Source organism: Salvelinus fontinalis, chromosome 28 (genome assembly GCF_029448725.1).
Source record: "Salvelinus fontinalis isolate EN_2023a chromosome 28, ASM2944872v1, whole genome shotgun sequence".
NCBI lineage: Eukaryota > Metazoa > Chordata > Actinopteri > Salmoniformes > Salmonidae > Salvelinus > Salvelinus fontinalis.
Genome location: NC_074692.1, coordinates 10,065,964 through 10,078,548, shown reverse-complemented (window position 1 = coordinate 10,078,548; position 12,585 = coordinate 10,065,964). Strand labels below are relative to the sequence as shown.

The window sequence follows — 12,585 nt, the reverse complement described above, 5'->3', positions numbered from 1 at the left end:
AGACTTCTGACCCACTGTGAATGTGATGAAAGAAATAAAAGCTGAAATAAATAATTCTCTCTGTTACGGCTGTCGTAGGAATGAGAACAAGGTACAGCGTGGTAGGCGTACATTTTGAATTTATTAAATGAACACCAAAAAAACAAGAAAGATAAACGACACATAAAGTATTGTAGAGCTAAACCAGCAACTAACAAAAACAAGATCCCACAACAGAAAGTGGGAAAAGGGCTGCCTAAGTATGATTCCCAATCAGAGACAACGATAGACAGCTGCCTCTGATTGGGAACCATACTCGGACAAAAACAAAGAAATAGACAACATACAATGCCCACCCCAAATCACACCCTGACCTAACCAAATAGAGAAATAAAACGTCTCTCTAAGGTCAGGGCGTGACACTCTCTACTATTATTCTGACATTTCACATTCTTAAAATAAAGTGGTGATCCTAACTGACCTAAAACAGGGAATTTTTACTAGGATTAAATGTCAGGAATTGTGAAAAACTGAGTTTAAATGTATTTGGCTAAGGTGTATGTAAACTTCTGACTTCAACTGTATATACTGCATTCTAGTCATTGAACACTGGTCACTTTAATAATGTTTACATACTGCATTCAGGTCATTTAACACGGGTCACTTTAATAATGTTTACATACTGTACTCTAGTCATTGAACACTGGTCACTTTAATAATGTTTACATACTGTTTGACCTACATTATATGCATATACTGTATTCTAGTCATGGCTCATCCTATATACCTACTGCTGTACACACCTTTCCTATTAATATATTGTCCATACTGTCTTTACACACCATTATATGTATATATATATATATTTACATACATCAGTGGAGGCTGCTGAGGGGAGGACAGCTCATAATAATGGCTGGAATGGAGTTTAAGGGAGTGAATGGAATGGTATCAAACTTATGAAAACCATGTGTTTTTTTATACAATTCACTCCATTCCAGCCATTATTATGAGCCGTCCTCCCCTCAGCAGCCTCCACTGATATACACTTTAAATATAGTGCATTCGGAAAGTATTCAGACCCCTTGATTTTTTAAACATTTTGTTATGATACAGCCTTATCCTAAAATGTATTAAATGTTTTATTATCAATCTACACACAATATCCCATAATAACAAAGCAAAAAAAATGTTTTTTTAGAAACTTTAGCAATTGTCTTAAAAAAAACAGGAAATAGCACATTTACATAAGTACTCAGACCATTTACTCAGTACTCTGTTGAAGAACCTTTGGCAGCGATTACAGCATCAAGTCTTCTTGGGTATGACGCTACAAGCTTGGTACACCTGTATTTGGGGAGTTTCTCCCATTCTTCTCTGCAGATCCTCTCAAGCTCTGTCATTTTGGATAGGGAGCGTTGCATCACAGATATTTTCAGGTCTTTCCAAAGATGTTCGATAGGGTTCAAGCCGAGCTCTGGCTGGGCCACTCAAGGACATTGAGACTTGTCCCCGAAGCCACTCCTGCTTTGTCTTGGCTGTGTGCTTAGGGTCGTTGTCCTGTTAGAAGGTGGACCTTGGCCCCAGTCTGAGGTCCTCAGCGTTCTGGAGCAGGTTTTCATCAAGGATCTCTCTGTACTTTGCTCTGTTCATCTTTGCCTTAATCCTGACTAGTCTCCCAATCCCTGCCGCTGAAAAATATCCCCACAGCATGATACTGCCACCACTATGCTTCACCGTAGGGATGGTGCCTGGGTTCCTCCAGACGTGACACTTGGCATTCAGGCCAAAGAGTTCCATCTTGGTTTCATCAGAGCAGAGATTATTGTTTCTCATGGTCTGAGAGTCCTTAAGGTGCCTTTTGGCAAGCTCCAAGCGGGCTGCCATATGCCTTTTACTGAGGAGTGGCTTCCGTCTGGCCACTCAACCATAAAGGCCGGATTGGTAGAGGGCTGCAGAGATGGTTGGCCTTCTGGATGCTTCTCCCATGCACCTGAGCTCAATTTCGAGTCTCATAGCAAAGGGTCTGAATACTTACGTAAATAAGGTATCTGTTTTTTATCAATTCTAAAATTCTAAAAACCTATTTTTGCTTTGTCATTATGGGGTATTGTGTGTAGAATGATGAGTGGAAAAAATGATTTCATACATTTTTGAATAAGGCTGTAACGTAACAAAATGTGACAAAGTCAAGGTGTCTGAATACTTTCACGAATGCACTGTATGTACATATTTAGATTCCGGTTTCAGACATTTCTTAATTATGTGTGTATTATTTTTTTTAATTATTATTATTATTATTGCTAGGCATTACCGCACTGTTGGAGCTAGAAACACAAGCATTTCGCTGCACCTGCAATAACATCTGCAAATCTGTGTACACGACCAATAAACTTTGATTTGGATATGAGAAAAGTTGAAAGGTACATTCACGTCTTGCACACTGTTACAGGATTGTGTGTGTGTGTGTGTGTGTGTTGGAAACAGAGAGAAATTGAGAGCGCTATTGCTTTCTGGGTTGTAGACATAATTCCAGATGTCAACGTGTTGCCCTGAGTGGAGTATTGCTATTAACTGCTGCTAGGAGATTTTAAAAACATTACATTGGACTAGGACGAGTCTACTCTCTGCTTACACCGTTAAATCTGGAATTAAATACAAAACAGATTTGTTTCTACTGTACAGTACGTACAAATGATACATGCAAATTAACTTCTATATATACACTGCTGTGTATATTGTATACAAAGGTGCTTGATATAAATGCATTTACATTGTGGTAAAATACGCATTAATTGACATGTATCATAAATAAATACAAATCATATCCTTATTGGGTTAAACATACTCAAAAAACACACACCCCCATAATTACACAAATATTGTATATAGATACATACACCTGAGTACATAAAACATTAAGTACATCTGCTCTTTCCATGACATAGACTAAACAGGTGAATCCAGGTGAAAGCTATGCTCCCTCACTGATGTCACTTGTTAAATCCACTTCAAATCAGTGTAGATGAAGGGGAGAAGGACTTTCAAGCCTTGAGACATAAATTGTGTGTGTGCCATTCAGAGGGTAATTGGGCAAGACAAAATATTTAAGTGCCTTTGAACAGGGTAGTAGGTGCCAGGCACACTGGTTTGTGTCAAGAACTGCAAACCTGCTGGTGTTTCCACGCTGAACAGTTTCTCGTGTGTACCAAGATTGGTCCACCACCCAAAGAACATCCAGCTAACTTGACAACAGTGGGAAGCATTGGAGTCAATATGGGCCAGCATCCCTGTGGAATGCTTTCGACACATTGTAGAGTCCAAGCCCTGACGAATTGAGGCTGTTCTGATGGCAAAAGGGGAGGGTGCAAGTCAATATTAGGAAGGTGTTCAATTTTAGGAAGGTGTTCTTAATGTTTGGTATACTCAGTATATATCACATGAATATTGCAGTGTTGTGCCAATCCATTTCCACTATTTCCAAGTAGATTTGAAGCTAAAGTCAAGTATTGCAACATATTGGGAAATAATTCCAACTCTGATGTATTGCTTCTTCTTCTTGGATTGATGTCTGCTCAGAGATGGGTCCCGATTTTCCGACCTAGTGTGCACTTGCACAATTCATTCATGGGAAGGGTGGAGGTGGAGAATCTGGACACAGTCTTAAAGGGATACTTCGTGATTTTGGCAATGAGGCCTTTTATCTACTTCCCCAGAGTAAGATACACTCGTGAATACCATGTTTATGTCTCTGTCTAGTATGAAGGAAGATAGAGGTAGTTTCAAGAATGGGTAGCTGTATCCCAATATGGGGGCGGCTTATGGTAGAGAAATGAACATTAAATTATCTGGCAACAGCTCTGGTGGACATTCCTGCAGTCAGCATGCCAATTGCACGCTCCCTCTAAACTTGAGACATCTGTGTCATTGTGTTGTGTGACAAAACTGCATATTTTAGAGACATTTTGTCCCTAGCACAGTGTTCACCTGTGTAATGATCATGCTTCTTCATAGGCCACACCTATCAGGTGGATGGATTATCTTGGCAAAGGAGAAATGCTCACTAACAGAGATGTAAACAAATTTGTGAACAACATTTGACAGAAATAAGCTTTTGGTGTGTATGGAACTTTACATGTTGCGTTTATGTTTTTGTTCAGTTTATATGTTACGAATTTGCCAAATGTATGATATGTTACAAATTCTTGCTAGATGGCCAACGCCAGGCTAGTGGTTAGGGTTAAGGTTAAGTTTAGGAGTTAGGTTAAAATGTTAGGGTTAAGGGAAGGGTTAGCTAAAGGGTTAAAGTTATGGTTAGCTAAAAGGGTTAAGATTAAGATTAGTGGAATGGTTAGCTAACATTTTTGTAGTTGAAAAGTTGCTAATTAACAAAAACGCTAAAGTTGTTCGTGATGAGATTTGAAAAATGATTGCAACCTTTGGGTTACTAGACGTTCATACTGGACACAGACATAAAAATGGTATCCACAAAGTACATAAAAGGCCTCATTGCAAAAATACTGAAGTACCCCTTTAATAAGGTAATGAGAGCCTGGTCAGACAGGAAACTGGAAGCTAAGTCAAAACTTAGTCGTCCCCTGATGGCTCTAGAGAGCAGAGGTCAAATGAGATCCCCTGCTGGCTGCTGAGGTCAGAAGAGATCCTGAGGACCCAGGTGAATTATAATAGGAGTGGCAATAGTCTGTGGCTGGTAAAAGGCACTGTCAATGTACAGGCCACCTAAAGAGAGAGGGAGAAAGAAGTGGAGGGAGCAGAGAAACTGTGATTACAGCCGTGGCCTATAGGAGGCAGTGTTACAAACGAAAAGGCACATTTTGATATTGATAATGTGGTTTGATTATGGAGAGATCGTGTGTTTGATTAGATGAAGAGTGGTAGAGGATTGTGGTGGATATGAAAAAGTGGTGAATTGGGTCTAGCTGTGAATTTCAGAATGCTATGCAAGTTAAGTACTGGTACTCAACTGATGAATAATATATGATAAACACATTTTAATTGTATAATTTAAAAACATATATCTCAAAATAAGTCTCAAACAAATCAAGTAACCAATTAAACTTAAGTATTTAGGTCTTAATCTATAACAAACATTTGTGGACAAATCAATATCCAATGAACAAGATTAATGTCACTGTGCATTCAACCATTTTTGTATGTATAAAAATATACATCATACAAAAATATATATATATATATTTTAGTTAAGGTTCTCCGTCTGTTGTACACATGGGGGTGAACACCTATCCTAAAATGGGTAGTAGTGGCGGAAAACAGGAGAGGCTGGGGACAATCGCATGACAGGGAACATTACTGAAGGCATCCTCGAGAGAAAACCTACAAAAAAAATAACCAAATTGTACAGTCTATCCATTCAAATGAAACTTAGAACATACAGTACCAGTCAAAAGTTTACTCATCTACTCATTCAAAGGTTTTTCTTTATTTTTACTATTTTCTACATTGTAGAATAATAGTGAAGACATCAAAACTATCAAACAACACATATGGAATCATGTACAGTTGAAGTCGGAAGTTTACATACACCTTAACCAAAAACATTTTTACTCAGTTTTTCACAATTCCTGACATTTAATCCAAGTTAAAATTCCCTGTTTTAGGTCAGTTAGGATCACCACTTTATTTTAAGAATGTTAAATGTCAGAATAATAGTAGAGAGAATATTTATTTCAGCTTTAATTTCTTTCATCACATTCCCAGTGGGTCAGAAGTTTACATACACTCAATTAGTATTTGGTAGCATTGCCTTTAAATCGTTTAACTTGGGTCAAGCGTTTTGGGTAGCCTTCCACAAGCATCCCACAATAAGTTGGGTGAATTTTGGCCCATTCCTCCTGACAGAGCTGGTGTAACTGAGTCAGGATTGTAGGCCTCCTTGCTCGCACCCGCTTTTCATTTCTGCCCACAAATTGTCTATAGGATTGAGGTCAGGGCTTTGTGATGGCCACTACAATACCTTGACTTTGTTATCCTTAAGCCATTTTGCCACAACTTTGGAAGTATGCTTGGGGTCATTGTCCATTTGGAAGACCCATTTGTGACCAAGCATTTAACTTTCTGACTGATGTCTTGAGATGTTGCTTCAAAATATACACATTATCTTCCTTTCTCATGCCATATATTTTGTCAAGTGCACCAGTCCCACCTGCAGCAAAGCACCCCCACAACATGATGCTGCCACTCCCGTGCTTCACGGTTGGGGATGGTGTCTTCGCCTTGCAAGCTCCCCCAGCCCCCTTTTTTTCTCCAAACATAATGATGGTCATTATGGCCAAACAGTTCAATTTTTGTTTCATCAGACCAGAGGACGTTTCTCCAAAAAGTACAATCTTTGTCCCCATGTGCAGTTGCAAACCATAGTCTGGCTTTCTTATGGCGGTTTTGGAGCAGTGGCTTCCTCCTTGCTGAGCGGCCTTTCAGGTTATGTCGATATAGGACTCGTTTTACTTTGAATATAGATACTTCTGTACCTGTTTCCTCCAGCATCTTCACAAGGTCCTTTGTTGATGTTCTGGGATTGATTTGCACTTTTCGCACCAAAGTACATTCATCTCCAAGACAGAACACATCTCCTTCCTGAGCGGTATGACGGCTGGGTTGTCCCTTGGTGTTTATACTTGCATACTGTTGTTTGTACAGATGAACGTGGTACCTTCAGGGGTTTGGAAATTGCTCCCAAGGATGAACCAGACTTGTGGAGGTCTACAATTTATTTTCTGAGGCCTTGGCTGATTTCTTTTGATTTTCCCATGATGTCAAGCAAAGAGGCACTGAGTTTGAAGGTATGCCTTGAAATACATCCACAGGTACACCTCCAATTGACTCAAATTATGTCAATTAGCCTATCAGAAGCTTCTGATAGTCTTGACACAATTTTCTGGAATTTTCCAAGCTGTTTAAAGGCACAGTCAACTTACTGTATGTAAATTTCTGACCCACTGGAATTGTGATACAGTGAATTATGAAATAATCTGTCTGTAAACAACTGTTGAAAAAATGACTTGTGTCATGCACAAAGTAGATGTCCTAACCGAGAAGCCAAAACTATAGGTTTGTTAACAAGAAATGTGTGGAGTGGTTGAGTTTTAATGAGGCCAACCTAAGTGTATGTAAACTTCTGACTTCAACTGTAGTAACCAGAAAAGTTGCATGAACTAACTGTGTACAATAATGGTGTTTATCATGATTTTTGAATGACTCCCCATTGCTGTACCCCAATTTTCTGTAAGGTCCCTCATTTGGGGCAGCAGGTAGCCAAGATTAGAGCGTTGGGCCAGTAACCGAAAGGTTGCTAGATCGAATCCCCGAGTTGACAGAGAGGAAGGAAACTGCTGAGGGATTTCACCATGATACCAATGGGGATTTTAAAACAGTTATTACAGAGTTAAATGGGTGGATCAACAATACTCCACAATACTAACCTAAATGACAGAGTGAAAAGGAAGCCTGTACAGAACAATACTGCAAAGAATGGGGCAAAGAAATTAACTTTTTGTCCTTTTTTAAAATTTTATTTCACCTTTATTTAACCAGGTAGGCTAGTTGAGAACCAGTTCTCATTTACAACTGCGACCTGGCCAAGATAAAGCAAAGCAGTGTGACACAGACAACAACACAGAGTTACACATGAAATAACATGGATAAACAAGCCAATAACACAATAAACAAGTCAATGACACAGTAGAAAAAAAGAAAGTCTATATACAGTGTGTGCAAAAGGCATGAGGAGGTAGGCAATACATAGGCCATAGTAGCGAAGAATAACAATTTAGCAGATTAACACTGGAGTGACAAATGAGCAGATGATGTGCAAGTAGAGATACTGGTGTGCAAAAGAGCAGAAAAGTAATTAAAAACAGTATGGGGATGAGGTAGGTAGATTGGGTGGGCTATTTACAGATGGACTATGTACAGCTGCAGCGATCGGTTAGCTGATGTTTGAAGTTGGTGAAGGAAATATAAGTCTCCAGCTTCAGCGATTTTTGCAATTCGTTCCAGTCACTGGCAGCAGAGAACTGGAAGGAAAGGTGGCCAAATGAGGTGTTGGCTTTGGGGATGATCAGTGAGATATACCTGCTGGAACGTGTGCTACAGGTGGGTGTTGTTATCGTGACCAGTGAACTGAGATAAGGCGGAGCTTGACCTAGCATAGACTTATAGATGACTTGGAGCCAGTTGGTCTGGCGACGAATATGTAGCGAGGGCCAGCCGACAAGAGCATGCAGGTCGTAGTGGTGGGTGGTATAAGGGGCTTTGGTAACAACACGGATGGCACTGTAATAGACTGCATCCAGTTTGCTGAGTAGAGTATTGGAAGCTATTTTGTAGATGACATTGCCGAAGTCGAGGATCGGTAGGATAGTTAGTTTTACAAGGGTAGGTTTGGCGGCGTGAGTGACGGAGGCTTTGTTACGAAATAGAAAGCCGATTCTAGATTTGATTTTGGATTGGAGATTTTTAATATGAGTCTGGAAGGAGAGTTTACAGTCTAGCCAGACACCTAGGTATTTATAGTTGTCCACATATTCCAGGTCAGAACCGTCCAGGGTGGTGATGCTAGTCGGGCGGGCGGGTGGTGAACGGTTGAAGAGCATTCATTTGGTTTAACTAGCATTTAAGCGCAGTTGGAGGCCATGGAAGGAGTGTTGTATGGCATTGAAGCTCGTTTGGAGGTTAGTTAGCACAGTGTCCAAGGAAGAGCCAGAAGTATACAGAATGGTGTCGTCTACGTAGAGGTGGATCAGGGAATCACTAGAATGTGATTGAAAACAGCAGTGTATTTGGAGGGCAAGTTGGTCAGGATAATGTCTATGAGGGTGCCCATGTTTACGGATTTAGGATTGTACCTGGTGGGTTCCTTGATGATTTGTGTGAGATTGAGGGTATCTAGCTTAGATTGTAGGACTGCCGCGGTGTTAAGCATATCCCAGTTTAGGTCACCTAACAGAACAAACTCTGAAGCTAGATGGGGGGCAATCAATTCACATATGGTGTCCAGGGCACAGCTGGGAGCAGAGGGGGGTCGATAACATGCGGCAACAGTGAGAGACTTATTTCTGGAGAGATTCATTTTTAAGATTAGAAGTTCGAACTGTTTGGGTATAGACTTGGAAAGTATGACAGTACTTTGCAGGCTATCTCTGCAGCAGATTGTGACTCCTCCACCTTTGGAAGTTCTATCTTGACGGAAAATGTTGTAGTTGGGTATAGAAATCTTAGAATTTTTGGTGGCCTTCCTAAACCAGGATTCAGACACGGCAAGGACATCAGGGTTGGCGGAGTGTGCTAAAGCAGTGAGTAAAACAAACTTAGGGAGGAAGCTTCTGATGTTAACATGCATGAAACCAAGGCTTTTCCGATCACAGAAGTCAACAAATGAGGTTGCCTGGGGACACGCAGGGACTGGGTTTACCTCCACATCACCCGAGGAACAGAGGAGGAGTAGGATGAGGGTACGGCTAAAGGATATCAAAACTGGTCGTCTAGAGCGTTGGGAACAAATAATAAAAGGAGCAGATTTCTGGGCGTGGTAGAATAGATTCAGGGCATATTGTGCAGACAGGGGTATGGTGGGGTGCGGGTAGAGCGGAGGTAAGCCCAGGCACTGAGTGATGATAAGAGAGGTTGCATCTCTGGACATGCTGGTTATAATGGGTGAGGTCACCGCATGTGTGGGAGGTGGGACAAAGGAGGTATCAGATGTATGAGTGGAACTAGGGGCTCCATTGTAAACTAAAACAATGATACCTAGCCTAAAAACACGTCTGCACTGCTACGGCATCTCTGAGAGAATCCTGAATACAAAACATTATGTTTAGGGCAAATCCAACTAAACACATCACCAAGTACCACTCTTCACATTTTCAAGCATGGTGGTTGCTGCATCATCTTATGGGTATGCTTGTCATTAGCAAGGACTACGGAGTTTGAACACTGAATGTTCCTGAGAGGCCTAGTTACAGTTGACTTAAATCGGCTTGAAAATCTATGGCAAGGCTTGAAAATGGCTGTATAGCAATGATAAATGACCAACTTGACAGAGCTTGAAGAATCCAGGTTTGCAAAGCTCAGACTTAGACACCTAGAAAGACTCACAGCTGTAATCGCTGCCAAAGGTGATATGTATTGACTCAGGTGGTTGAATACAAACTTTTCTTCCACTTTGACAGAGTATTTTGTGTAGATTGTTGATTAAAAAAATATGCTAATTACATGCATTTTAATAGCACTTTGTAATTTAACAAAATGTGAAAAAAGTCAAGGGGTCTGGATACTTTCTGAAGGCACTCACATTTGACTGTTCTGCATCTGAGCACCCTCGCTAAGAATCAGGAAAGCAGAAAATGGCAAGGTGAGTTGGAAAAGTAAGCGCATGCGGGGCCTCCCGAGCGGCACAGCGGTCTTGAGGCATCACTACAGACCCAGGTTCGATCCCAGGCTGTCTCACAACTGGCTGTGACAAGGAGTCCCATAGGGCGGCCCACAATTGGCCCAGCGTCGTCCGGGTTAGGGGAGAGTTTGGCCGGGGGGGGAATACTTTGCTCATCGCGCTCTAGTGATTCCTAGTGGTGGGCCAGGTGCCTGCAGGCTGACTTTGGTCGTCAGTTGAACGGTGTTTCCTCTGACACATTGGTGCGACTGGCTTCCGGGTTAAGCGGGCGGGTGTTAAGAATCGTGGTTTGGTGGGCATATTTTGGAGGAAGGATGACTCGACCTTCACCTCTCCCGAGCCCGTTGGGGAGTTGCAGCGATAAGACAAGATTGCAATTGGAGATCACGAAAATTGGGGAGAAAAATGAGGATAAAATATAAAAATATATATTTTAAAAACGCATGCATGTGTGACACTGTCTAGTAGCTGCTGGTCCTGGCTCTGGTATGAACAATGTGCTTACCATAGGCAGGGAGGTAAGCTGCAGTACCATAACCATATGGAGCTCCATAGCCTGGAAAGAGAGGTCAGGGAACTTTAACTACAGGAGCAGTGCTTACATAGTGACAACCTAACAAACACACATTTACAAACACCAAGCCCCGGGTCTTACCTATTGGGAGGTAGCCATGGGTGGGGGGAGCGCTGATGGAGGGTGCTCTATGCATCACTGGTCTTGTTCTAGGCCTGGAATGGGCATGGGCTGGGATAGTCACAGTTGATGACACAGTTCTCTTCACCTGCAAACAAACACACACATTCGTTACGGTTATAGCGTCACCTTTGCATACATTTCCATACTTTCAGACGTATACTGCACAACTAATATTGATAGGCTCATTCGAATTCTATGGATGGGCTGAAAGTGATCTTTGTCCACCCACCAGTGTGGTAGGTCTCCTCTTCTTGTTGCAGGGGTCTTTGGAGTCAGAGAAGAGTCTCATCAGAGCAGCCAGGGCAGCGCAAGCCTTCGCCGCTTTCTTATTGGGCCCCGAGCCTCGGAACTTCTGTTTATCAACCTCCACCTACAGTACAGTACAGACACTCAATCATTCAGAACTACACTAGGGCCACTTGTCCTGACCTACTGGGCTCTAGTTTAGTTTCTCTTGTTCAGGTCAAAAGACTTAAATAAAAGTCAAGCAGGTGCTAGGCTGCTGGGTGTGTGTGCAAGTCTGTGTGTGTGTATGTATGTGTGTGTGTATGTGCGAAGCACCGCCACAGAGTTATAATTTACAACAAATGCTGCAGAAGAAGCAAACTCCTTCGTAGGCGACTCTTTTGTCCACACCCACACGGCTGGCGCGCCCCAAATGTCTGGTGCGCCGCGCCCGCACACACACAGCTGGCTGTCTTTGTCTATAAAACATCTGTGCTGTATGCGATTGAACAAGTCACAGGAAGCATGCACTTTTGTTGCCTTCCTTGTTAGAATAAAAGAGATTACTTGAAAAAAGTAATACCTAATCCATTAGCCTACTAATTCATGTATTGATAAATTAAAAACGTGCACATATTCAATAGCCCAGAAGAAACAAATAAACCAAAAGAAAAATTATTTTAACCTGGTAATAATAAATGTTCTTTCAATTTGCTCCAGAATCTAATTACATCAATAATAAAACTAGGCCTAAAATATTTCCTTGAAATGTTAATTCAAACTGCATATGTTGGATAGAAATTGCCTTTATTAGAGATTCTACACAGCGACTTGTTCTGGCCAATCCCCTCAAACTTATCAGCAGCACACAGAATCTCTCCATCGATTGGAGGAGTATTAGGCTATTGGCACCAATATGTCAAGTCTGACTGAAGCCTATTCATTTTTCTTTAATTTAACCTTTATTTAACTAGGCAAGTCAGATAAGAAAAAATTCTTATTTACAATGACATTCTAGCCCGGCTAAACCCTCCCCTAACCCAGACGACGCTGGGCCAATAGGCTAACAGCAAAAAAAAAAAAAATTAAACGATATGAAAAGACTGAATGTGACTGACTTGACCTGGGAAAGTGTCCAGACGACTGTGTGCTGGATGACTAGTGGGTTAGATGTGAATGTTCTGAAAGATTCATTCTAATTAATCACCTGAAAAATTTAAGAGCCCCCATCAACAGCCAATGGGCCATCAGCAGG

At 41.4% G+C, this 12,585-nt stretch overlaps 1 protein-coding gene across 1 annotated transcript in view; it reads right to left on the bottom strand.

The window, feature by feature from the left end:
* The window catches only part of LOC129826101 (spermatid perinuclear RNA-binding protein-like), a 51,020-nt gene continuing 38,435 nt past the window's right edge, over positions 1–12,585 (bottom strand). The window contains exons 15-18 of the mRNA XM_055886424.1: positions 11,335–11,475; positions 11,064–11,190; positions 10,914–10,964; positions 1–4,719 (exon numbers count right to left, since the gene is read on the bottom strand). Of these exons, the coding sequence (XP_055742399.1) occupies positions 4,631–4,719; positions 10,914–10,964; positions 11,064–11,190; positions 11,335–11,475 (408 nt within the window). The 3' untranslated portion in view covers positions 1–4,630. The remainder of the gene's footprint in view (positions 4,720–10,913; positions 10,965–11,063; positions 11,191–11,334; positions 11,476–12,585) is intronic.